The 26,959-nt window shown below is 41.9% G+C and overlaps 1 protein-coding gene across 1 annotated transcript in view; it reads right to left on the bottom strand.

Annotated features, from left to right (window-relative positions):
- Window positions 1-6,166: 6,166 nt before the first annotated feature.
- The window catches only part of GUCY1A1 (guanylate cyclase 1 soluble subunit alpha 1), a 103,643-nt gene continuing 82,850 nt past the window's right edge, over window positions 6,167-26,959 (bottom strand). The window contains exons 5-8 of the mRNA XM_069744117.1: window positions 19,677-20,168; window positions 12,400-12,543; window positions 10,755-10,909; window positions 6,167-9,221 (exon numbers count right to left, since the gene is read on the bottom strand). Of these exons, the coding sequence (XP_069600218.1) occupies window positions 9,038-9,221; window positions 10,755-10,909; window positions 12,400-12,543; window positions 19,677-20,168 (975 nt within the window). The 3' untranslated portion in view covers window positions 6,167-9,037. The remainder of the gene's footprint in view (window positions 9,222-10,754; window positions 10,910-12,399; window positions 12,544-19,676; window positions 20,169-26,959) is intronic.

The following is a 26,959-nucleotide window of genomic DNA, read 5'->3' as shown; positions in this document are numbered from 1 at the left end:
AAGTTCAGCGTTCAAGATTCCACCATAAGAAAGAGACTGGGAAAAAATGTCCTGCATGGCAGAGTTCCAAGATGAAAACTGCAAAGCAATAAACAAAAAGGCTTGTCTCAGTTTTGCCAGAAAACATCTTGATGATCCCCAAGACTTCTGGGAGAATACTCTGTGGACTGACGAGACAGCAGTTGAACTTTTTGGAAGGTGTATGTCCCATTACATCTGGCATAGAAGTAACAGAGCATTTCAGTAAAGGAACATCATACCAACAGTAAAATATGGTGGTGGTATTGTGATGGTCTAGGGCTGTTTTGCTGCTTCAGGACCTCGAAGACTTGCTGCGGTAATTGAAACCATGAATTCTGCTGTGTACCAAAAATTTATGAAGGACAAAGTTCAACTATCTGTTTGTTACCTCAAACTGAAGCGCACTTGGGTTATGCAGCAGGACAATGATCCAAAACACACCAGCAAATCCACCTCTGAATGGCATAAGAAAAACAAAATTAAGACTTTGGAGTGGTTTAGTCAAAGTTCTGACTTTAATCCAATTGAGATGCTGAGGCATGACCTTAAAAAGGCGGTTCATGCTTGGAAACCCTCCAATATGGCTAAATTACAACAATTCAGGAAAGATGAGTGGGCCAAAATTCCTCTGTGTAAAAGACTCATTGCCAGTTATCGCAAATGCTTTATTGCTGTTGTTGCTGCTAAGGGTGGCCTAACCAGTTATTAGGTTTAGGGTGCAATCACTTTTTCACACAGGACCCTGTAGGTTTGGATTTCGTTTTTCCCTTAATAATAAACAGCATTTTGTGTTTACTTGTGTTATTTTTGTCTAATATTTAAATTTGTTTGGTGAACTGAAACATTTAAGTGACAAACATGCAAAAGAATAAGAAATCAGGAAGGAGGCAAACACTTTCTTATGCAACTGTATATGATCCTTTCAACGTGTGGTAAATCAGTACTGATGCAGGTCATGAGACGACACCAATCAAATTAAAGAAAAGTGCAGATGAGAAGACAGAAATCACTGAACCCCTGCATGAGCAACCACATAGGACGGTGTATCGACCTATAGGCTTTATATAGATTTGTACACTTCTCTTTGCACGCACTCATGCAGTAGCTGATGACTTTTGCTTTCTGAGCTGCACTATTCCATACAGTCTTTTAAATGAGCAATTAGGTTCTTGGAACCTAAACTCCCACTGATAACTTACAGCACATTAAGGCCTCCTTCACAGATCCTGGTGATTACTGTATTGGAAAAACCAGTACTGGTGAAATCTGTGATCCGCGTAATATCTGCGTGTACATATGTGACATCTGTGTGCAACCCGTGTGTTGCTATCTGTGTCCGAGTGCTGTCAGTGTGACATGTATAGAATGAAATACAGCATAGAAATTAAAGAGTTTTATGTATTAAAGATGTTCAAAGATATAGCTAGTGATGAGGAACATGATAGATGATAGATAGAAATATGTCAGTGTGATTTCTAATCAGTACTTTGCATGCTTATTTTTCTGTACTTGCATTTTTTATCTAATATATAATTGCCTAGAATACTACTTCCTGCAATTTGTGCCAACTTCCGTGGCTTTGTCCGGAGCTAATGTCCGGAGCTAATGTCCGGAGATTAATTGCCTAGAATACTACTTCCTGCAATTTGTGCCAACTTCCGTGGCTTTGTCCGGAGCTAATGTCCGGAGCTAATGTCCGGAGCTAATGTCCGGAGATTAATTGCCTAGAATACTACTTCCTGCAATTTGTGCCAACTTCCGTGGCTTTGTCCGGAGCTAATGTCTGGAGCTAATGTCCGGAGCTAATGTCCGGAGATAAGTGACGTCAACAGTGTCCAGTGTCTGATTGGTTGCCGCCTGCTGCGAGCGACCAATCAGAAACGTGCCGTACTGTGACACACTCCGCCCGCCATTTTGGTGTGATTTTTGAATTTTTACCTCACAGCAAGTTTCTACTGCGTGGAGGCGGGCCCAGTGACGTTGCTCTTCAAGCTCCTGCCGAATTTCGTCAAAAAAATGATAATACCATTTACCAAAACTATATATATTTAGTTGTGAAGTGGTTCAGTGACATTTTCACACCAATTTTGAACTTTTGTTTGGTGTTTTCTCCATATACTGCCTATTATTTTTGTTCTTTCTTACTATTATTTATTAATTGTATTATTCTTACATTTGAATAAATAAAGTATATATGGATTCTAGACTCCCGATTCTTTAGAATCGGGCTGCCATCTAGTTTTAAATAAAGAAATGATTAAGTAAAAAAAAATGTGTGGGGTCCCCCATAATTTTCATAACCAGCTGAGGAAAAGCCAATGGCTGGGGGCTGATGTTAATATTCTGGGAGGGGCCAATAGCCAAAAAAATTCCCAGGCTGTTGATATCAGCTCACAGCTGTTTGCTTAGCTTGTTTAGGCTGTGTGCACACGTTGCGGTTTTTTCGCGTTTTTTCCCGATAAAAACGCTATAAAACCGCAAAAAAAAACAGCATACAATAAGCATCCCATCATTTAGAATGAATTCCGCATGTTTTGTGCACATGATGCGTTTTTTTCCGTGAAAAAAACGCATCGCGGCAAAAAACGCAGCATGTTCATTAATTTTCCGTTTTTTTTTTGCGGATTTCCCACTCCAAAATGCATTGGGAAGTGTCCGGAAAAAACCGCGGCAAAAACGCATGCGGTTTTCTTGCGTATTTCTTGCAGAAAATGTCCGGAATTCTCAGGAATTTTCTGCAAGAAATCCTGAACGTGTGCACATAGCCTTAATCTGCACATGACCATTAATAAAGTGTTGTCAAAGCCAAATACCAAAAAGTACTAAAAAAGTAAAAAAAATGCCTATCAAAGTGTAATGCAGCCCTGGGATCTTTCAATCGAGATAAGAATGCACGTAAGGAGAAAATCCCAGCTGGAGGATGGGTGAGGCACAGGAGCAAAAGGAAAAATCCAGCAATCCCAAAAGAAAAAATATTGTATTTAAAACTTTACATTTAATGAAAGTCAAATACAATATTTTTCCTTTTTGGATTGCTGGATTTTACCTATTGCTTTTGTGCCTTACCCATCAAAACAGTAGCATTATTTAAAACATGATACACCACAAGAGATAAAAAATGCAGTGTCAAAAACACGATAAAAAAGTATGTAAAAACACACAGTCAAAAAACATAATTTACATAATGGGCGTAAAAAATCTGTAATATCAAAAAACGCACCAAATACTCATTGTGGGAATGCAGCCTAAATATTAAATAGACGTATTAAATAAGTTTTGAAGCGCCACTCCAGTCTTTTTATTTCATCACTGGAATGGTGCCACTAATGTAAGTTCTCTACCCCTAGTAATATAGTTACCAGCTGCCGTCTTAAGCTGTTCCCAGCACCACTCTGGTCCCGATCCGCGATCTTGTGACCGCAACTTCTGACTGGAAATCATAGGTAATGGTCACAAGCTTCCAAAGTAGGTCTATGAGAGCCTCCTTCTGGCTTTCACAGACTTATATTTAGTGTTGCCTTCCAGATCGCTAAGCAAACGCAGGTGTGAACCACCAGCAAGTCACAAAATGCAGGAGACTGGAAAGGCGCCAGTGGTAAAATAAAAAAAAAAAAATAAGATGAAGTGGTGCATGAACATTGAAAATATTCTGCATTCTGTAAAGTGTCTGTACTCCCAGCACTATATAAGCACTACATAGTTATCCCAGTTCAGCAATGCTGTGAAGTATGTTTTTGACAGCATGCCTTTTGACAGTTTCCAATAACCAGCAGACCTGAAAAAAGTAGCTTTGGGTTATAAGACAGGCCCCGCCCATCAGACCGGACTGGGGTGATTGTCATACGAAAACGGAGAGATTACTAAGGTATTTTCGCAGCAAAGGTGGGGAATCGGGGGATATGAAAGGTACTGATATAAAGCTGAGCTCAGGCCCTACTGAACCATATTTTTATCTCATATTAAAAAAACGGGGTGACAGGTTCCCTTTAAAAGATTTCTTACTCTAAGATGGCCGTATAACACGGACAACAAACGCATTGTAATGATCGGACTTGCTGGCGGCTCTCCTGAACCAAGCGTGACAGCATGTATTTCTATGCAGCTGTCACGTTCAGGTCAGGAGAGCTGCCAGCCAGTCCGTGCACTGCGATGAGACTGTCGTCCGTGTTATACGGCCATCTGGTATTTAAAATAAATTTGCCGTTATTCATCACTGTTTTACATCCGAGATTGATCAGTGGTTTAGTTTTTACTATCAGTGTTTTTCACAGAAAAAAAATGTTGCAATGCCTTTCCTATCCATTGCAATGTTATTCACAGGCAGGATGCTGATGCCATCCATGTGCTCTGTGACCGTCTCGTACCTATAGACTTGTATGAGTAATTGTGATCTGTGACTTGGATCAAACATGGACATGTCTCCATAACGCATGAACAACCATAGAGATTATAATGGGAATGTGTCCTATCTATGAAAAATAGAACATATATCTAACTGACACTTTGGATATTTTTCTTCTGCATTCAATGTATCTTATCTTTGGGAACAAAACAAAACCTCTATTAGCAAGAAAAAGAAAACTCTTGCTAAAAAGTCCTTATGGCTTACATTCTGTAGTCAGGGGTACTGGCAGTGCATATATTTAGCTTTTTCCAGCTACTTCCGCCTGCTGCTCACAACGCCGACAGCCACATATTTCTGTCTTGACTGGCTTCCCTGCGCTCTGACTAGCTGATGTCCACCTTTATCCTCTTTGTGGCTTCTCTGCACTTCGACTACCTGCTTCCTCTCTCTGAATGGCTGTATTGTCAACTGCCTGATGCCCATCTTCTTCCTCCTTATGGCTCCTCTGCAATCTAACGATCCCACTTACCCATTTCTGCATTCCTCAAACACTGCAAAGGGTTTTTACTAGTGATGAGCGAGTACACTCGTTAGGCTACGTTCACACTAGCGTTCGGCTAGTGTGCGTCGCGCTAGCGTCGGGCGACGCAGCGGCGACGCACGCGTCATGCGCCCTTATGTTTAACATGGGGGACGCATGCGTTTTTGCTTGTTGCGTTTTCCGACACGTGCGTCTTTTTTGACGCTAGCGTCGGACCAAGAAAGTTGCATTTTTCTTGCGTCCGATTTTCGTCAAAAAAACGACGCACGCGTCGAAAAACGCAGCGTTTTTGCGTGCGTTTGCACACGTTTTTCGGTGCGTTGCGTCGCCGACGCAGCGGCGCACAACGCTAGTGTGAACGTAGCCTTACTCAGGTTTCCCCAAGCATGCTCGGGTGGTCTCCGAGTATTTGTGAGTGCTCAGAGATTTAGTTTCCGTCACCGCAGCTGCATGATTTGCGACTGCTAGACAGCCTGAATACATGTGGGGGTTGCTTGTTTGTTAGGGAATTCCCACATGTACTCAGCCTGTCTAGCAGCTGCAAATCATGCAGCTGCGGCGACGAAAACAAAATCTCCGATAAATACCCAGAGACCAGCAGAGCATGCTCGGGGAAACCCGAGTAACGAGTATATTCGCTCATCACTAGCTTTTACAAATGTAATGAATGTTTTCTATTATCTAATGCTGATAATTCTTTATTTGGGCACCTCTAAACCTACACATTTTTACTTATTATTTAAGCATTTGGTTTATGAAGACAGTCTGCTTTTACATGCACCTCTCGGTTCTCGGTTCTCCAAATCTGCACTAGCAGTACTGAAAATGTGTGAAAATATTATAACATTACCAAATCAGCCCCTTCATCTATCCTAAAAAACACCAAAAAATGGAACAATACCCTAAAGCAGTTAGTGACATAGCCTTTCCACTTCCATACACCACCTGAAAAGCTTTACCTGGTATGAAATATTTTTTTTCTCCTCTTTACTGTGGTCTAATATCTGAGGTTCATCTTACTGTCAAGGTGCACTGTATAGTTTGAAAGAATGTAGTAAGTATTTTTTTCCACTAAAAGCATATACTGCAAGGAGATGGAAGCAGAATGTAACAACATGGATGAAAGCGTTTCAAAGACCAAGGATGTACCGAACAATGTAACAAAAAACTCTAACAAAAATAATAAAAAAAGAAAATATATACTAATACAAAATCATCATTATCAAGTGTGATTTGTAAAATGAAAGAACATGGTAATTACAGTGTATATAACCTTTTTATTATACAGGGCTAAATTGGATATAACAATTTAAAGATAAATATGGCAGGTGCCAACATAAATGGTGAGGTTTTTTTACAGTACTTCAGTAACAACAAAAAAAACTTTTTTTGTGAAGTATGCAATGTAAAATCTGTGCACTATATAATAATATATCTACTATCTAGACTACTCATAAGATTGCCTGAGAACCCTACATATTCCACATGAAAAGAAGAGATTAAAGTTTAGGTCTACTTTGTGATGTACTGCGTTGTATAGATTATACATTTGTCCTCCCTGTATATGGTATGCTCATAGAATTTAAGGGGTTGTCCTATTTCAGAAAACTAAAATAACAAACTGGGCTTTACATGCTCTCCCGGGGTCTTATGCTGTGTCTCTGCTGCTGCCCCATTCTCTGTTGTCTGACTGGAGCAGTGAAATCATTTCAACAGCACTGCAGCCAATCACTGAGTTCAATGGCATGTGCTGGGTAAATTGGCAGAGCTGCTGAGCTTACTGATTGGCTGCAGCTTTGTCGATGTGATATCACTTCTGCAAACAAATAAAGTTGCACTCTGTAGTGCTAAGGCATATAAATATGAAATATATGAAATATGAATAGCATTACTGCTCTAGATAATAAGAAAAAATGGAGATACTTAGCCCATAATTTGGCCCAATTCATGCAAGCCCAGCAGCCAAGGACAAGGCGATCTCCGATTTGCTGGGCACTTACCTAGTGTGAATACCTCTCTTAGGCTTCTTTCACACTTGCGTTGGTAAGCGGCCGTCGCTAAGTGTCAGCGCGACGTAGCAACGGACGTTGTGACAATTCGGCACAACGTGGGCAGCGGATGCAGTTTTTCAACGTATCCACTGCCCATTCTAAAGTCCTGAGGGGGCGGAGTTCCAGCCGCGCATGTGCGGTAGGAAATGGCGGACCCGACGTACGAAAAAACATTCCCTTGAACGTTTTTTTCGTGACGACGGTCCGCCAAAACATGACGCATCAGTGCACGACGGTGTATGGCCACACGTCGCGATCCGTCGGCAATACAAGTCTATGAGAAACAAACGCATCCTGCGGGCACATTTGCGTTGTTTTTCCCAAAACGACGCATTGCGATGGATCTAAAATGACGCAAATGTGAAAGTAGTCTTAGTCTAAAGCCTGAATTTATGGGTAGGTAGGATCTTACTGCAATTAAAACCTCCACATGCTGGAGGGTGGAGTGCTCGGTCAGAGGGCTGATATACAAGTAACAAAAGACTGGCACTTCCAAATCAGAAAACTGCTGTGTACAGGTGCGAACTAGGAGTAGCCATCTCTATACATAACAAAGAAATACAGTTGCACTCTGTAGTGCTAAAGGATGCTTTGAACTGGAAGAGTAAGTAATAAAGCACGGTCTGTATATTACAATGAACTGCGTATGAGAACATGAGTTTTATGAAAGGGGACACCTATTTAACGTTATTCCCTGCAGACACTGATGTTCTTGTTTTTACTTTCAGAACACAAAACTCATATCCGATTGATATGATGATCACAATGGATATAGTTTGCACCTGAGGAGGTGGTGATGGCGAACTCAGTCGAGGGGTTCAAGAGAGGCCTGGATGTCTTCCTGGAGCAGAACAATATTGTATCATACAATTAGGTTCTGTAGAAGGACGTAGATCTGGGGATTTATTATGATGGAATATAGGCTGAACTGGATGGACAAATGTCTTTTTTCGGCCTTACTAACTATGTTACTATGTTACTATGTTTTTATAGCCTTGTCTGGATCAACACAGTGGCTGATATCAATGAAGTTTTACCTACAGCTCTGGCAAAAATTAAGAGACCAGAGATGTTCAGTTTGTCTGATTTTTCTCTTTATAGGTATATTTGAGTAAAATGTAAATTGTTCTTTTATTCTATAAACTTCTGACAACATGTCTCCGAATTTCCAAGCAATACATTTTGTATTTTTTTTCTGAAAAGGATAAGTGGTCAAAATTACAAAAAAAAACCCAGTGCTTTCAGACCTCAAATAATGCAAAGAAAACAAGTTTCAATGTCATTTAGAAACAACAATACTAATGTTATACAGGAAGAGTTCAGAAATCAATATTTTCTGGAATAACCGTGACTTTTAATCACAGTTTTCATGCGTCTTGGCATGCTTTCCACCAGTCTTTCACACTGCTCCTAGTGCAAAAATGTAAGCAGTTCTTCTTTGATGGCTTGTGACTATCCATCATCCTCTTGATTACATTACAGAGGTTTTCAATGGGGTTCAGGTCTGGAGATTGGGCTGCCCATGACAGGGTTCTGATGTGGTTGTCTCTTAATTTTTGACAGAGCTGTATATTTTACGACTATTTATTTTACAACATCAATAATTTAAAGCTATAGAAAACTATATTATGTTAACTGATACAGGAGGGGATATTTTTAAATCCTTAAAAAAAAATAATAGGCTGATCAAAATTATAATTTGTAACTCTGTTACTCATATTTTATGAAAACAAAAGTTTAAATATTGAAATTTTTTCACCTAAATTGAACAAAATATATATATTTTTTAAATTCTGAAACTTAACATAATGCAAATACACCACCATCGACCAAAGTCGAGCTGACACACAACCACACTGAACATTAATACTTCTAAACTGCATAGTAATACCTAACTTAGAAGGAGGAATTTCTGTATCTGATCTCTAGAGCCCATTTTTGTGTGCAGTTATATAGCAATATTGTGATTTACAAGCACATTGTAAAGGAGATGCTACATAAAAATTTCATAAAGGAAGACAATATAATGTAAAGAAATACCGCTACACAAGGTGCAAAACATAAAAAGATAAAATTGGTCTATTTTGTTTTGCTGAAAAGTGAATCTTCTACAGGCTTTATTTGGGACCAAGTCTTGGTCAACATTTCTTGATTCGAAGCCTCTAAAAAGTAACATATTCCTGGAATTTCAGCTGGAAAGTTTGGAGGAAGGTCTTCTCTTGATCGTGGTATAAACCTGAATCCTCTGAAATCCTTAAGCAAGCTGGAAGAATATTTTAGAAGAATCACAAAATAGAATGCAATTCATATGTTGTCAACATATAAATATAGTACAATATACTAATAAGTGGTATTTACTATATAATTGTCTAAGGGTCACTTCTGTCTGTCCTTCTGTCTGTCTGTCTGTCCCGGATATTCATTGGTCGCGGCCTCTGTCTGTCATGGAATCCAAGTCGCTGATTGGTCGTGGCAAAACGCCCACGACCATTGCCACGACCAATCAGCGACGGCCACAGTCCGGCGGCAATATGGCTGCTCTTTCCTCCCCGCAGTCAGTGCCCGCTCCATACTCCCCTCCAGTCAGCCCTCACGCAGGGTTAATGCCAGCGTTACCGAAGCGCGGTGTAACGCATTCCGGTTACGCAGCTATTAACCCTGTGCGACCAACTTTTTACTATTGATGCTGCGTATGCAGCATCAATAGTAAAATGATCCAATGTTACAAATAATAACAATAAAAAAAAATGTTAGTCTCACCCTCCGTCGTCGTGCCCTGTCCTCGGCAGTGCAAGCGGCAGGTTCCGATGCTAAGGATGCTATGCGAAAAGGACCTGCCATGACGTCACGGTCATGTGACCACAACGTCATCACAGGTCCTGCTCTCATACCAACCCTGGGACCGGAAGCTGCCGCGTGCACCGCACACAGGCGACAGGACTACAAGGGGCCCTCGGAAGTTGAGTATGTTTCTTTTTTATTTTTAACCTGTTACATACGTGGCTGGGCAATATACTACGTAGCTGGGCAATATACTACGTGACTGGGCAATATACTTCGTGGCTGGGCAAAATATTACGTGGCTGGGCAATATACTATGTAGCTGGGCAATATACTACGTGGCTGGGCAATATACTAGGTGGCTGGGCAATATACTACGTGGCTGGGCAATATACTATGTAGCTGGGCAATATACTACGTGGCTGGGCAATATACTATGTGTTTGGGCAATATACTATGTGGCTGGGCAATATACTACCTGGGCTGTGCAATATACTACGTGGACATGCATATTCTAGAATACCCGATGTGTTAGAATCGGGCCACCATCTAGTTTAGTAATAAGTTAATATTTTTGAAGTGGCAACCCAAAAATCTCAGTAGTTTCCTAAATTTAGAGAATGTAGAATGTGAAGGTGTCAGTATAAGGACGGAGTATTTGATATCTCCATCTTACTACAGGACTGTGATAAAGAGTACAGGCCGGTCCATTAATGTTCTCATTCGGTTGGTCTTACAGCAGGGGCTGGAATGAAACTAGTAGGACAGATCCTTCCATTACAATTGACCCACTCCCAAAATTTAGTCGGATGTTGACCAAAGCAGAAATTAACACAATTATAAAACAAAAATGTTTAAAAGAGGATTTCAGGTAGATATTTTATTTTCTTCTTTTTTTCCCGAAAGGCTTCTCTACCTTGGTCTTATGATCTACCAACAACCCAGAATATTTGGTACTCTGGCTACTATCAGCATCCAGGCATTTACTGAATTATGGACACACAGAGAAGCTCACCTATATGTCGTGGGGCTGACGTTTATGTTCCTTGGTATACTGCAAGATTCAAACTTATTGGCAAGTGTGACATTATTTCCAAAAAGGCAGTATCGAGGCATTCTTACACCGACAACCCCAGCAAACACTGAACCAGAGTGGAGTCCTATACGCATCTATAAAAAAGGGAACACAGAGAAAACAACTACTAATAATATATATGACAGTTGTATAACATCTAGTATTAACATAGCAGTTAATCTCAAGACATATTGTTTAGTTGTTTTCCTAAAAATGTAGATAAATTGAAACCTCCCCAAAAGTTTATCTAAACCAGATTTCCTGTAACATATTTTAAGTTCCGCCATACATTTATATACACTGTCCATCTTGTTTAAGTTGACCAACCCATAGAAGACCACGTTTCATTATAATTCTGAGTGGTTGTCTCAAAATGGTTTTGATACGCTGAAATAATGCTGACATATAGATCTTTAGATCTATATTATAATGAGGTGTGCCAATAATGTTATCGTAACGCACTCAAAGTTTTTCCTCAGGTAACCCAATATAATTCATAAAAAGCTGTTGCATTCCCAATCATACTATATATTACAAAGGGATTTATTCCCTTCAAGCAATGCTCTTATGAGAAAATAGTGTTCCTCACCGAGGTACCATACAAAAGCACACAAACCTCATAATGGGCCATTATACAGACCACGAGGCTTTCATGTGTCACCACCCATGAGCAGAAAATAGATGATAGGACTGATAAATGTAAAAAATACCAAAAAGTTAGGCATTAGACAAAGGTGAAAAAATTAGGGATGAAATATAATCAGACCAATCATATGTGAGATGATATTTACAGCAGGTAAGTAAGGAATTAAAAGATAAGTATCTCAATGACTTCTAAAGGTACCGTCACATTTAGCGACGCTGCAGCGATCTAGACAACGATGCCGATCGCTGCAGCGTCGCTGTGTGGTCGCTGGAGAGCTGTCACACAGACAGCTCTCCAGCGACCAACGATATCGAAGTCCCCGGGTAACCATCGGGTTACTAAGCGCAGGGCCGCGCTTAGTAACCCGATGTTTACCCTGGTTACCAGTGTAAATGTAAAAAAAACAAACACTACATACTTACATTCTGGTGTTTGTCGCGTCCCCCGGAGTTCTGCTTCCCTGCACTGTGTAAACGCCAGCCGTAAAGCAGAGCGGTGACATCACCCCTGTGCTCTGCTTCACGGCCGGCCGGCGCTGACACAGTGCAGGGAAGCAGAACGCCGGGGGACGCGACAGACACCGGAATGTAAGTATGTAGTGTTTGTTTTTTTTTACATTTACACTGGTAACCAGGGTAAACATCGGGTTACTAAGCGCGGCCCTGCGCTTAGTAACCCGATGTTTACCCTGGTTACCAGTGAAGACATCGCTGAATCGGCGTCACACACGCCGATTCAGCGATGTCTGCGGGAGTCCAGCGACTAAATAAAGTTCTGGCCTTTCTGCTCCGACCAACGATGTCTCAGCAGGATCCAGATCGCTGCTGCGTGTCAAACACAACAATATCGCTATCCATGACGCTGCAACGTCACGGATCGCGATATCGTTGTTAAGTTGTTCAGCGTGAAGGTACTCCAAGTGTCTTCATAGTAACTGACCTTTATGGGTTCACCATGAGGAGACATGACTTTATCTGAGAGCTCCATCATTTTTAAAGCCATCAGAGCAACTTGAAAGGCATGTGTCTCACTATCCTTATGGAGTCCCCCAGCCACACAGTAAGCGTCTCCAATAGTTTCCACCTATTAAAATTAAAATAATTCAATGTAAATACTTGCTTTAACATGCCATATACATACATGCAGAAGGTCATAAGTTTTGATAAATAAAATTGGAGTTGTAACAGTCTTGGAGAACCAAGGGTCACAAAACATCATGTTCTAGGAGGTTTGCTTTTATGCAATTCTATAAATATATTAGTTTCCATAAAAGCTTTGTTTCTATTTCTACAAAATTGTTAGTGGTATGACAGATTTATTACGGTATGGTATGATCCATTTTATATTTTGTTAAGCATATCAAGTTTAACATTTGGAAATGTTTTCTGAAATAGAATAGTGCAGCAGATCACTGGATGTACAACTGGGTGTCTACTCTTCCATGTCTCTCTAGTACAAATATTACTTTGCATACTTACTGTTAGGAAATAATAATAAATAAGAATTGTAGCCTTACAGAAATCACATTGAAGAGGACCTGTCACCATTTCAGAAGTGGTGAGTCTGTGCTCTTATTTTGTTCCAGCAGCTTTCCCATGAGAATTCCATTTATATATATATATATATATATATATATATATATATATATATATATATATATATATCTCCAATATACAGTATATGAGATTTGGGCCATTTTATTTAGTGCTAATTTTTATGGACTTCACAAGTGGGAGTTGATTATAAGGTATCTTTGGGGCTGTGCATTATTGCTCTGTGAGCCACACCCGCTTGGAAAAAGACCATAAAAATTAGCATTAAATTGATAGGTTTGCTGACAGTCTGTACATCCTTTTCCCAGCTATACAGACATGTAACTGGTACATAATTTGCCTATTTATTAAAAAACAAGAAAAAACCCTGCTGCATGCCTAAACACAGATTTGGGAAATCCTACCTGACATTGAAGGAGGAGAGACCCCACTGCATGCTGGGCACCACAATTACCCAGATATTCATCCTGACACCCAGGGATAATCCTGCAAAGGTCCTATTCATTAGGAAGTAATTAATGCTGAATATTCGCTGGTTGCCGCTCCCAGTCTAAAGTGATGCTAATGATGTGCTAGGTTGTGTATGCACAGAACTCTTTTTTCAAACAATTTAGGGGGAGCAGGAGTGGCCAAAACTCATGAATTATTTATGTATTATGCATTGCTTATATAGCTCTATCATATTCTGCATCACTTTACAGACATTATCATTGTTGTCCCCAATGAGGCTCACAGTCTAAATTCCCTATCAGTATGTCTTTGGAGTGTGGGAGGAAACCAAAGTACTTGGCGGAAACCCACACACACATGGGGGGAACATACGAACTCCTTGCACATGTTGTCCTTGATGGGATTTGAACCTAGGACTCCAGCGCTGACCACTGAAACACCATGCTGCCCAATAATGAGGATTGAACAGTACCAGCTCCCTAACCTCCCTAAAGGTTCCTATGGTCTGACTGCTACAAGTCATATCTGTCAATGATGTTAACAGCATCATGAGTAAGATGGTTATCCCCAAAACTATGCAGATAATAGAATAAACAAAATTGTAAAAATAAGAAAATGAATCTACCTCAGTATCTGGTTTTAATAGTAAAAACATTTTCATTAAACAGATTGTTAGATCTTGAGTTCCCGCTTCTGCACAGGGGGAATCTCGAGCCATCTCTGCTGCGGTCTCCCATTCTTATCCAGCCGCAGTGGAGTCTGCTCAGCAGGGACGTCGGTCCCAGCGTCTTGCTCAGTCTCACTCTGTACAGAGAGTTACTGCTGCTGCTTCAGCTTCTGCCATTAAAGCCAGTGCTGGTCAGCAGCGAGCGGACTTCTCTGGGACTAAGTCCTTGTCTGCACACACTGAGCATGCCCAGGGCAAGATCTCCCGTTGGAGATCGAGGGTCATGTGCTCAGGCTCTGCAGCACATTCCATTGGTCCTCTTGGCAGGTCTTGGAAGGGCAAAGTTTCTGTGGCCACTTCCTGTGCTGCAACTATATAAACTGCGCATGACCGCACGGCCATGCGCTAGTGTACAGTTGTTAATGTGTGTATGTTGTGAGTGCAAGTCGTCCTTGGATACCCCTACCCTATTGAATGCCTGTTCGCGGAAGGTGTATGGTTGCTATCTAGCGCCCGACTTATCCTACTGCACGAATCACACATTACAGCGTCCAGTTGCTGTGACCGCCAGTACGGCGCCGTGTACTTCCTCTGTGCTTTCCTTACCCAAGCCTGGGTGGTTAGTGGCGTTCGTCAGTGCGGCACCGCATGCACTCTTGTGCCTTAAATATTGTTATATAGTTTCCTTACACACCCAGTTGCGGTGTTGTGCCAGCAAGGGTCTAATCGGACTTCAATCCTAGTTGGGGTTGAGTTCGCTGACTACTTGCTCGCGCTCTATGTGCGGTACCGCGGTCCTGTGACGCAACAGGATCGCTTCCTTCACGCTGGGTGAAGTTTAACCCACGTGTGTATACTTATGAGTACCGCCATATAGTCCGTCATTACTTGGCAGCAGGTTCCATCTCTGCACGGTGGACCCCGGGCTGCGAACGCACCATACGCTATCTGTCTTATTATTTGGTGCGTTCCGCTAGCCCTAACACAGATTCAATTAACGGCAACTCATGTACTGTAATTCAAATTAATACACAACTATGTGCTAGAAGGCCAGCGAAGCGGACAGAATGGGACAGGTTCTTGTATAGCAGATCTCTGCATTGCCTTAGGCCAGTTGCCTGTGGCTGTATTGACTTGTCTGTTTATGGACTATCCTCGTATTTGCCTGTGAGGCTGAAAGTTTGACAGTCTATCCATTGAAGTCTGCATATGGATCCTGACATACTGCCATCTGAACCTTTATGGACCTGATTCTGCTGTTACCATTAGTGATGAGCGAATATACTCGTTACCCGAGATTTCTCGAGCACGCTCGGGGGTCCTCCAAGTATTTTTTAGTGCTCAGATTGTTTTCCTCACCTCAGCTGAATGATTTACATCTGTTAGCCTGCATAAGTACATGTGGGGATTCCCTAGCAACCAGGCAACCCCCACATGTAATCAAGCTGGCTAACAGATGTAAATCATTCAGCTGCGGCAAGAAAAACTAAATCTCTGAGCACTAAAAAATACTCGGAGGACCCCCGAGCATGCTCGAGAAATCTCGAATAACGAGTATATTCGCTCATCACTAGTTACCATCTGTTAATGGATCATGGACTTGGTCACATACAGATAGGTCCAAAAATATTTGGACAGTGATCGAATCTTTGTGATTTGGGCTCTGCATGCTTCTTTTTTGGATTTAAAATGAAACAACTGAGATGCAATTGAAGTACAGACTTCCAGGTTTAACAGCTTGAACAAAAATATCCTGTTAAATATTTAGGTATTGCAAGCATATTTCTACAGAGCCTCCTCATTTCAGGGGCTCAAAAGTAATTGGACAATTTAACTTTACCATAAATAAAATGTTCATTTTTCATACACTGTAAAGAATCCTGTACAAGAAATGACTTTCTTACGTCTGGAAGCCATAGTCGTCACTAAATGCTGGGTTTGCTCCTTTGTGATGCTGTGCCAGCTCTTTATTTGCAGCTGGCTTCAGTTGTTTGTGTGTCTTACTGCCTTAAGTGTTATCTTAAATGTGTAAAATGCCTGCTTGAAGTAGTTGAGATCTGGTGAATGACTTGGCCATTTCAGGATATTGCAAGTCTTGATCTTAAGCTCCTGGGTTGCTTTTGCAGTATGTTTTAGGTCTTTGTCCATCTGTACTGTGAAGCGCCGTCCATTTTTGTTGAATCTGAGCAGAAAGTACTGCCCTGTACACTTCAGAATTCATCCAGTTGCTTCTGTCTTCAGTCACAACATCAATAAACACTAGTGACCTAGTTTCATTAGAAGCCATGCATGCCCATGCCATCACACTGCCTCTGCGATGTTTTACACAGGATGTGGTGTGGTTTTGCACATGGGCCATTTCAAGCCTTCTCCATACTTTCTTTTTCCCCATCCTTCTACAGGTTCAGGTTGATCCTGGTTTCATATATCCAACGAATGTTTTTTTTCGAGAATTGGGCAGTCAACTCTGGCCTATTTTTAAGGCTGATTAATGGTTTGTACCTTGTGGTGAACCCTCTGTATTTACTCCTATGAAGTCGTCTCTTTATGGTAGACTTAGATACTGAAACACCTACTTCCTGAATAGTGTTCTTCATTTTAGTGGATGTTGTGAAGGGGTTTTTCTTCACCATGGAAAGGATTCTGCAATCATCACCATTGTTGTCTTCCTTGGACGTCAAGGCCTTTTTGAGTTCCTTAGCTCATCAGTGCTGAGAAAATTATTTCCAAATAGACTTATAAGGTAAAAAAATCATGAATGTTAATATAAAACCTTATATACCACAGATATTTAAGATAAAACTTAACTTTTATTGTGCCTAAAAAATTAAGACATTACCATACATAAACCAAACAACCGTGCTGGCTACCATCACCCTATATGATTATCACCTATTATCACATGCCTACCTATCAGCGGAGGTTGGCATCTTAAACACAATACGAGAATGGCACCCCAGCTCCTCGGTGGCTAGCCCTATAACTCCTAGATGTCCCTAAATTGGTGGATCACATAGTCACCCATTTAAACAAAACATGGAAAGGAGTGTATAGGGATTGCCATTCGACGACTAATATTGAGGTAGGCAAAAATAGATAGCATTTGCAAAAAAGAGAGGTGAACTTGGCAACACAACAATAAAGTGACAAGTGCATTCACTAAGTACCTTACTATACTGTTCCCTATTTCTGTATAGCCTTCCTAAAGCAGAGGTTGGCACCCTACTGGTCAGCAGAATGGCGCCCCCGCTCCACGGCGGCTGTCCCTTGGGGTCCCTAATATCACTCAAATGTTAACATAAGGACAGCCATTCAACAATTCGTAAAGCAAATAAAAAATGCCAGAAAGACAGATAAGAAGACCTTAAATGGCACATATAGCACAGGCTAGGTACTGAATGTTGATAACAGTAAGCTTAAAGGCACTTAAGATTTGTTGATATTCATAAAACCTCAACGCGCTTCTCCATGGCGGATCATGAGGAGGTAAGATGTAAAGATGCTGCATGGTAGCCATTAAAACCCTTCTAAACATAGAGATAAGCCCATCAAAGAGACACACATACTTCCTCCATAGACTAGAAGCAAGCTTTAATGTCTCCAAGAAATGGAGTCAGATAATGATTTGGCCACTCCTAACATTTCTATTATCTCTCTGATGAATTTCTCCTTTTTTTAAGCCTAATGATAGTCTGTTTCTCTTCCAATTAGACATCCTTTGACCACATATTCTCCCGGAAGAAGCTCACGCGAAGCGTGTTGGGGCTGCGCTCACTTGGTCCCTGACTGGATACTATGGGTAAGGGCATCCTCTGGCATTTTGGCATCACTTGCTGATTTTCTTAAACTGACATATACCTTATTTTCTTACTTTATGTGTACTGACCAACTTTTGATGTCCTGACTGCTTTTGAGTATCACTATTTTCTCCTGGTACCAGCCATATTGATGAGTGGATGATAATGTATTTATTACTGTTTAATATCTTTTGAGCAGGCCGGCATTTCAACTTGCTTAGTCTTTATATGTGATTGTTGATATATTTATTTGCACTGGCACTTTCTCTTTTTCTGAATCTATTGCCACAGTTTGCTCCCTCATCCTTTGAATTTAAGGTGGACCTAGTGTGATACACCTGTTTTAGTCGCTTCTAAACTTTGTCTTTAAAATAATTGCTACTTTTATTATTTGTCTATTTTATATGTAATTTGAATAAAAATATGTGTAATTTTTAATTGGGATTCTTGTGCTATCTTCATTCTTTGTTGGCGGTCTTTGACCACATATTATAGGTTTACAGCAACAGTTTCCAAACGCAAATGCCATTTGTGGGAATAAGATCCAGAACGTTTCCTGCTTATTTGATGATGGAATAATGTGGAAATAGTCAAGGCAGCCAATTGAAGATCTTTTCAGATAGCTGTTCAATTATTTTTGGTCACTTTAAAAACAGGCAGCTACATATTAAAGAGCTGTAATTCCTAAACACTTACTCCAATTAGGATATGAAAACCCTCAAATTGTGGACCTATACTCATCTGCCGTTAAAACAAATGAGTGCAATCTAATAAAAAATTGTGTTCATCAGCAATTGTTTTCTCAGCTCAGATCAGATTGAGAAAAAAACTTGCAGCATGCAGCGAGTGGTTGCGTATATTGGACTAGACACGGCAATACAACTCAAGTGGTGCAATAAAAAAAATTGCACAGCACATGGATCATGGGTGTGACATCCAATTTTTATGCACCCATCTCATAGGAAACCTGAAATTTCGTCTTCCAAATCCAATAAATTTAGAGTGTGACACGTCAGAATAGAATAGATAGATACATAGAATGGATAGAAAGATGTCATTGAGATATATAATTAGTGCATGTGTAGTTTACTGTACATGTATTCAGTTACAAAATAAATAATTAAAAGAAAAAACTGGCGTGGGGTCCCCATCATCGTAAATTACCAGATAAGTGAAAGCTCACCGCTGTCTACTTAGCCTTTACTGGTTATTAAAATTGGGAACCCCTCATAAAAACAGATGTGGGTCCCCTCTCTAATTAATAACCATCAGAAGCTAGGCAGACAGCCGGGGGCCGATATTAATAGCCTAGGAAGGAGCCATAGATATTGCAGAGGTATCTATAAGATAGAGATGCTAGGTGAGAAAAATAGCAGTGTACTCACATGACACTCATCCTAGTTTTCAGGAACAATTTCGGACCGATTAAATTTACGCTGATGAGTATGAGCCCTAAAGCTGAGAGTCTGCACTTTAAGACAATACTAATTATATAACAATATTTTAAATATGTTTTGGTAAACGGCTAAAATGCCAAAACTTATGTCACGGTCCAAATATTACTGGAACTAACTGTATATTAAAATAATAGTTTGACTTATTTTTATACAGTACATAAATAAAAATATACATAAAAAATGAACAGTAAATAAAAGGACCCAATAAAACAAAATAAAACAGACCTATTTAATTTCAAAATAACCACAACACTAAAAATTATTATTTTACAAAATAGGCTCAAAGTGTTACCTTGTAGACATCCAATTCTCCACATTGGAAATCAAAGAGTGTGTAAAGTTCATTCAGCATGGTGATAACTTGCATGGGTGAACAATGAGAACATATTGCCGTGAAGCCCACAATATCAGAGAACAGCATGGTCACATTGTTAAACTTCTTGGCTTTCACAGTCTGTCCTTGCCACAGCTGCTGAGCAACTTCACCAGGAAAGATTGAGAACAAAAGGTCAACAGTTTTCTTTTTCTCCTCTTCTAAAGCTTGGTGAGCACATTCTAGGGTAGCCTTCAGCTTTCCTAATCTCTTTTTCAGTCCGTCTTGAGCTCTAGCCTGCTCACCAATCAGCACCACATCTCTTAGAGCATTGTGGATAGGAATATCTGACAGATAGAGACCTCGTCCAGTGAAGTCTTCTAATCTATCTACACAGGGGGAGCCAAGGAACAAAATAGAGCTTGATTCGAAGACATAGATCATCTGGCCTTTTAGATTCATTGACTGGGACTGCGGAAGAGAAAAACAAACAGGTATTATGTAAAGTGAAGGCTCTCCCTTGTCATTTAGTTATACCATTGGGTAATTTTGCCATATTTATTTTTTCTGTGCCCACAGTAAGTTGCAACTTGCCTCAAGGCCTATTTTGATATATAGCTGAATAAAAAATATGCAGATATCAAAAGTCACTTTTCTCTAAGTCTGACATCAGCTACTTTAGTAACTGTATGGAGTACATTTATTAGCTTACTAGATGGTGGCCCGATTCTAACGCATCGGGTATTCTAGAATAGAATATGCATGTCCACGTAGTATATTGCCCAGTCACGTAGTATATTGCCCAGCAACATAGTATATTGCCCAGCCATGTAGTATATAGCACAGACACATAGTATATTGCCCAGACACGTAGCATATTGCCCAGTGACGTAGTATATTGCCCAGCCACATAGTATATTGCCCAGCCACGTAGTATATTGCCCAGCCACGTAGTATATTGCCCAGTGACGTAGTATATTGCCCAGCCACGTAGTATATTGCCCAGCCACGTAGTATATTGCCCAGTGACGTAGTATATTGCCCAGCCACATAGTATATTGCCCAGTGACGTACTATATTGCCCAGCCACATAGTATATTGCCCAGTGATGTAGTATATTGCCCAGTGACGTAGTATATTGCCCATTGACGTAGTAGATTGCCCAGTTACGTAATATATTGCCCAGTTACGTAGTATATTGCCCAGTGACGTAGTATACAGCACAGAGCCACGTAGTATATTGGCCAGTCACGTAGTACTTTGCCCAGTGACGTAGTATATTGCCCACTGACGTAGTATATTGCCCAGTGACGTAGTATAGTGCCCAGTTACGTAGTATATTGCCCAGTTACGTAGTATATTGCCCAGTGACGTAGTATACAGCACAGAGCCACGTAGTATATTGGCCAGTCACGTAGTATATTGCCCAGCTACGTAGTATATGGCCCAGCCAGGTTTGTCACAGGTGGAAAAATAAAAAATAAACATATACTCACCTTTCCGAGGGAGCCCTTATAGTCCACGGTAGCGCCTGGTCCCAGGGTTGGTATTAGCGCAAGACCTGTGATGACGTCGCGGTCACATGACCGTGACGTCATGGCAGGTCCTTGTCGCGCAGGGCCTGTGATGACGCCGCGGTCACATCACCGTGACATCATGGCAGGTCCTTCTGCCACCGGAACCTGCAACGGAAGATGGTGGCCGGCGCGAGCTGCAACGGAGGGTGAGTATAGCAGTTTTTTTTTTTATTATTATTTTTAACATTACATTTTTTACTATTGATGCCGCATAGGCAGCGTCAATAGTAAAAAGTTGGGGACACACAGGGTTAATAGCAGCGGTAATGGAGGCATTAACCCTGTGTTAGCGGTGACCGGAGGGGAGTATGCGGGTGACAGGCACTGACTGCGGGGAGTAAGGAGCGGCCATTTTCTTCCGGACTGTGCTCGTCGCTGATTGGTCGCGGCAGCCATGACAGGCAACTGGCGAGACCAATCAGCGAATGAATAACTGTGACAGAAGGACAGACAGACAGACGGAAGTGACCCTTAGACAATTATATAGTAGATTAGTCTGACAAAAAAATATTTAGAATTGAGAGTCCTCAGTGGTTGATTCCTTTTAATAGCTAACTGAAAAGTCTGACAAGAAATTTATCCCAACAAAGTGGAAGGCTTTATCATGAAGAGAAAAAATTGGAGCATGTCAACAGTTTCAACTAACTCCACTAGGAACTTGTGCATTTGGGTGCCTTAGAGGCAACAAGCTTAACCCCCATCCATATGCTTCAACAGCCAAATTAGAAAGCAATCTTAAAAAGCAGCTCCTATGCTAATGCTATTGATTGATTGTTGGGGATTAGCGATGAGCGAGTATACTCTTTGCTCGGGTTTTCTAGACCATGCTTGGGTGGTCTCCAAGTATTTGTTAGTGCTCGGAGATTTAGTTTTTGCTGACACAGCTGTATGATTTGCGGCTGCTAGGCAGCTTGAATACATGTGGGGATTCCCTAGCAACCAGGCAACCCCCACATGTACTCAGTCTGGCTAGTTGCCATAAATCATGCAGCTGCGTCAACAAAAACTAAACATCCGAGCACTCACAAATACACGGAGATCACCTGAGCATGCTCTGGAAAACCCGAGCAACGAGTATACTCGCTCATCACTATTGGGGATCAGACATGCCAGAGTAGCCAACTGCCATAGTTGACTTCATATAGAACCATCACTTGGTTGAATCGGTTAAAGGACTAAATATCACTGTAATCTATTCGCAAGAAATATTTACATTTGATACCAGAAGTTTACGTAAGCTATATAAAAAGACACATTTGCATGTTTTTCTCAATATCTGAATTGAAATCAGAATAAATCTTTCCCGTTTTAGGTCAATTAAGATTACTATAATCTACTATATAATTGTTTAAGGGTCACTTCCGTCTGTCTGTCCTTCTGTCTGTCACGGTTATTTATTCGCTGATTGGTCTCGCCAGTTGCCTGTCATGGCTGCCGCGACCAATCAGCGATGGGAACAGTCCGGAAGAAAATGGCCGCTCCTAACTCCCCGCAGTCAGAGCCCGTCGCCCGCATACTCCCCTCCGGTCACCGCTAACACAGGGTTAATGCCGGCACTACCGGACCGAGTTATGCCGCGGGTAACGCACTCCGTTACCGCCGCTATTGACCCTGTGTGTCCCCAACTTTTTACTATTGACGCTGCCTATGCGGCATCAATAGTAAAAAATGTAATGTTCAAAATAATAATAATAAAAAAAACCTGCTATACTCACCCTCCGTTGCAGCTCGCGCCGGCCGCCATCCTCCGTTGCAGGTTCCGGTGGCAGAAGGACCTGCCATGACGTCACGGTCATGTGACCGCGATGTCATCACAGGCCCTGCGCGACAAGGACCTGCCATGACGTCACGGTCATGTGACCGAGACGTCATTACAGGCCCTGCGCGCCTGCGCTAGAAAGACCTGCCATGACGTCACGGTCATGTGACCGCGATGTCATCACAGGTCCTGCGCTGATACCAACCCTGGGACCGGAAGCTGCCGTGGACTACAAGGGCTTCCTCGGAAAGTTGAATATATGTTTATTTTTTATTTGTTAACCTGTGACAAATCTGGCTGGGCAATATACTACGTAGCTGGCCAATATACTACGTGGCTGGCCAATATACTACGTGGCTCTGTGCTGTATACTACTTCGCTGTGCAATATACTACGTGGCTCTGTGCTGTATACTATGTCACTGGGCAATATACTATGCAACTGGGCAATATACTACGTCGCTGTGAAATATACTACGTAACTGGGCAATATACTACATGGCTCTGTGCTGTATACTACATCACTGTGCAATATACTACGTCACTGGGCAATATACTACGTGGCTCTGTGCTGTATACTATGTCACTGGGCAATATACTACGTCACTGGGCAATATACTACGTCACTGGGCAATATACTACGTGGCTGCGCAATATACTACATCACTAGGCAATATACTACATAACTGGGCAATATACTACGTGGCTGCGCAATATACTACGTCACTAGGCAATATACTACGTAACTGGGCAATATACTACGTCGCTGGGCAATATACTACGTGGCTGGGCACTTTTGCTCACATGGGCATACACCTATTATAAACACCACTTACTATACGGTATGTAATCTACCCTCTATCATCTAGCCACTCACGTCTCATCTCCTTCTATATTGTGCCAAGATTGGTTGTTTCTATACGTTTTTTTGTACGGTTTTGTACTTTCTTTGTACTAATTGTGTACCAATCTTAACATATCACCATGCCATCTCTATATTGGAAGTCCAGTCCTGTATATACTTTATTTATTTTATATATTTCTGTTTCTCTGTATATTTTGTTTTTTTTTATACTTACAGTAACTGATGAAGGTCAGATTAATGACCGAAACGTTTGGTTGCTGACAAATAAATTCGCTTTCATAATATAAGTTGAGTGCCAGGTTTTATTATACATTACTAAGGTGTTGGAACCTACCTGGGCACCACACACTACAAGCTGTGCACACGTTTGTCTACTTTACTATACATGGGCAATATACTACGTCACTGGGCTGGGCAATATACTAGGTGTCTGGGCAATATACTATGTCACTGGGCAATATACTACGTGGCTGGCAATATACGGTACTACGTGGCTGGGCAATATACTACGTTGCTGGGCAATATACTATGTGGCTGGGCAATATACTACGTCACTGGGCAATATACTACGTGGCTTGGCAATATACTACGTGGCTGGGCAATATACTATGTGGCTGGGCAATATACTACGTGGCTGGGCAATATACTACGTGGCTGGGCAATATACTACGTGGCTGGGCAATATACTACGTGGGCTGTGCAATATACTACGTCACTGGGCAATATACTACGTGGGCTGTGCAATATCCTACGTGGGCTGTGCAATATACTACGTGGGCTGTGCAATATACTACGTGGGCTGTGCAATATACTACAAAACTACGTGGGCTGTGCAATATACTACGTGGACATGCATATTCTAGAATACCCGATGCGTTCGAATCAGGCCACCATCTAGTAATATATAATTGCCTAAGGGGTACTTCTGTCTTTCTGTCGGCAACTTCCGTAACGGAATTCCCACGACGCTGATTGGTCTCGCCAGCTGCCTGTCATGGCTGCCGCGACCAATGAGCGACGGGCACAGTCCGATTAGTACCTCCCCTACTCCCCTGCAGTCACAGTGCCCGCCGCCCACTCCATACTCTCCTGCAGTCACAGTGCCCGGCGCCCGCTCCATACTCCCCGCAGTCAGTGTCCCCGGCGCCCGCTCCATACTCCCCGCAGTCAGTGTCCCCGGCGCCCGCTCCATACTCCCCGCAGACAGTGTCCCCGGCGCCCGCTCCGTACTCCCCGCAGTCAGTGTCCCCGGCGCCCGCTCCATACTCCCCGCAGTCAGTATCCCCGGCGCCCGCTCCACACTCCCAGCAGTCAGTGTCCCCGGCGCCTGCTCCATACTCCCCGCAGTCAGTGTCCCCGGCGCCAGCTCCATACTCCCCACAGTCAGTGTCCTCAGCGCCCGCTCCATACTCCCCACAGTCAGTGTCCCCGGCGCCCGCTCCATACTCCCCGCTCCATAATCCCCTCCAGTCACCGCTCACACAGGGTTAATGCCAGCGGTAATGGACCGCGTTATGCCGCGGGTAACGCACTCCGTATCTGCTGCTATTAACCCTGTCTGACCAAGTTTTTACTATTGATGCTGCCTATGCGGCATCAATAATAAAAAGATGTAATGTTAAAAATAATAAAAAAACAAAAAACCTGCTATTCTCACCTTCCGTCGTCGGACGATGCGCTCGTGTCTGCCGCCAGCTTCCATTCCCAGAGATGCATTGCGAACTTACCCAGAAGACTTAGCGGTCTCGCGAGACCGCTACGTCATCTGGGTAATTTCGCAATGCATCCTGGGAATAGAAGATGGCGGCCGCATCACACAGCTGGATCCCGGGGTGAGTATATAACTATTTTTTATTTTAATTATTTTTTTAACAGGGATATGGTGCCCACACTGCTAAATACTGCGTGGGCTGTGTTGTATACCTACGTGTCTGGGCAATATACTATGTGGCTGGGCAATATACTACGTGACTGGCCAACATACTATGTGACTGGGCAATATACTACGTGGCTCTGTGCTGTATACTACGTGGCTGGCGAATATACTACGTGGCTGGAGAATATACTACGTGGCTGGGCAATATACTGCGTAGCTGGGCAATATACTACGTGGTTGGGCAATATACTACATGGGCTGTGCATTATACTACGTGGACATGCATATTCTAGAATACCCGATGCGTTAGAATCGGGCCACCATCTAGTTATTAATATTTGCCAAATTCCAGAATAATGAGAGAGAATATTTTAAGGCATTTTTATTACTTATTGCAAAGTCAAAAGTTTACATACATTTCATGAATATTTGGAACCATTGCCCTTAAACTGAATGACTTGGGTTAAACGTTTGGGATATCCTTCTACAAGTGTCTCACAATGGTTGGTCGGAGTTTGGGCCCATTCCTCAACTGGTGTAACTCATCCTGGATTGTAGGTCCCCTTGCTAACACCTGCCCTTTCAACTTTGCCCATAAACTTTCAATTGGGTTGAGATCAGGGCTTAGTAATGGCCACTCAAAAACATTGACTTTGTTATCCTTAAGCCACTTTGCTACCATTTTGGCAGTATGCTTCGGGTCATTGTCCATTTGGAACACCCATTTCCGCCCAAGCTCTGACATTCTGGCTGATGTCTTGAGTTGTTGCTTCAGTATTGCCACATAATCTTTTCTCATGAAGCCATCTATTTTGTGAAATGCACCAGTCCATCCTGCAGCAAAACAACCCCACAACATGATGCTGCCACCCCCATGTTTCACAGTTGGGATGGTGATCTAAGGCTTCCAAGCCTCTCCTTTTTCCTCCAAACGTAACAATGGTCATTATGCCCCAAAGTTCAATTTCAGTTTCATCAGACCACGGGATATGTCTCCAAAACTTAAGGTCTTTGCTCCTGTGTGCATTTGCAAACATTAATCTGGCTTTTTTATGTTTCTTTGGAGTAATGGCTTCTTTCTGGCAGAGTGGCCTTTCAGCCCATGCTGATACAGTACTCGTTTCACTGTGGATACTGACACAAACTTACCAGCTTCCACCATCATCTTCACAAGATCTTTTGCTTT

This window comes from Ranitomeya imitator, chromosome 1 (assembly GCF_032444005.1).
Source record: "Ranitomeya imitator isolate aRanImi1 chromosome 1, aRanImi1.pri, whole genome shotgun sequence".
Taxonomy (NCBI): Eukaryota; Metazoa; Chordata; class Amphibia; order Anura; family Dendrobatidae; genus Ranitomeya; species Ranitomeya imitator.
The sequence above is the reverse complement of the archived record's forward strand: the minus strand, read 5'-3'. Positions and strand labels throughout refer to the sequence as shown.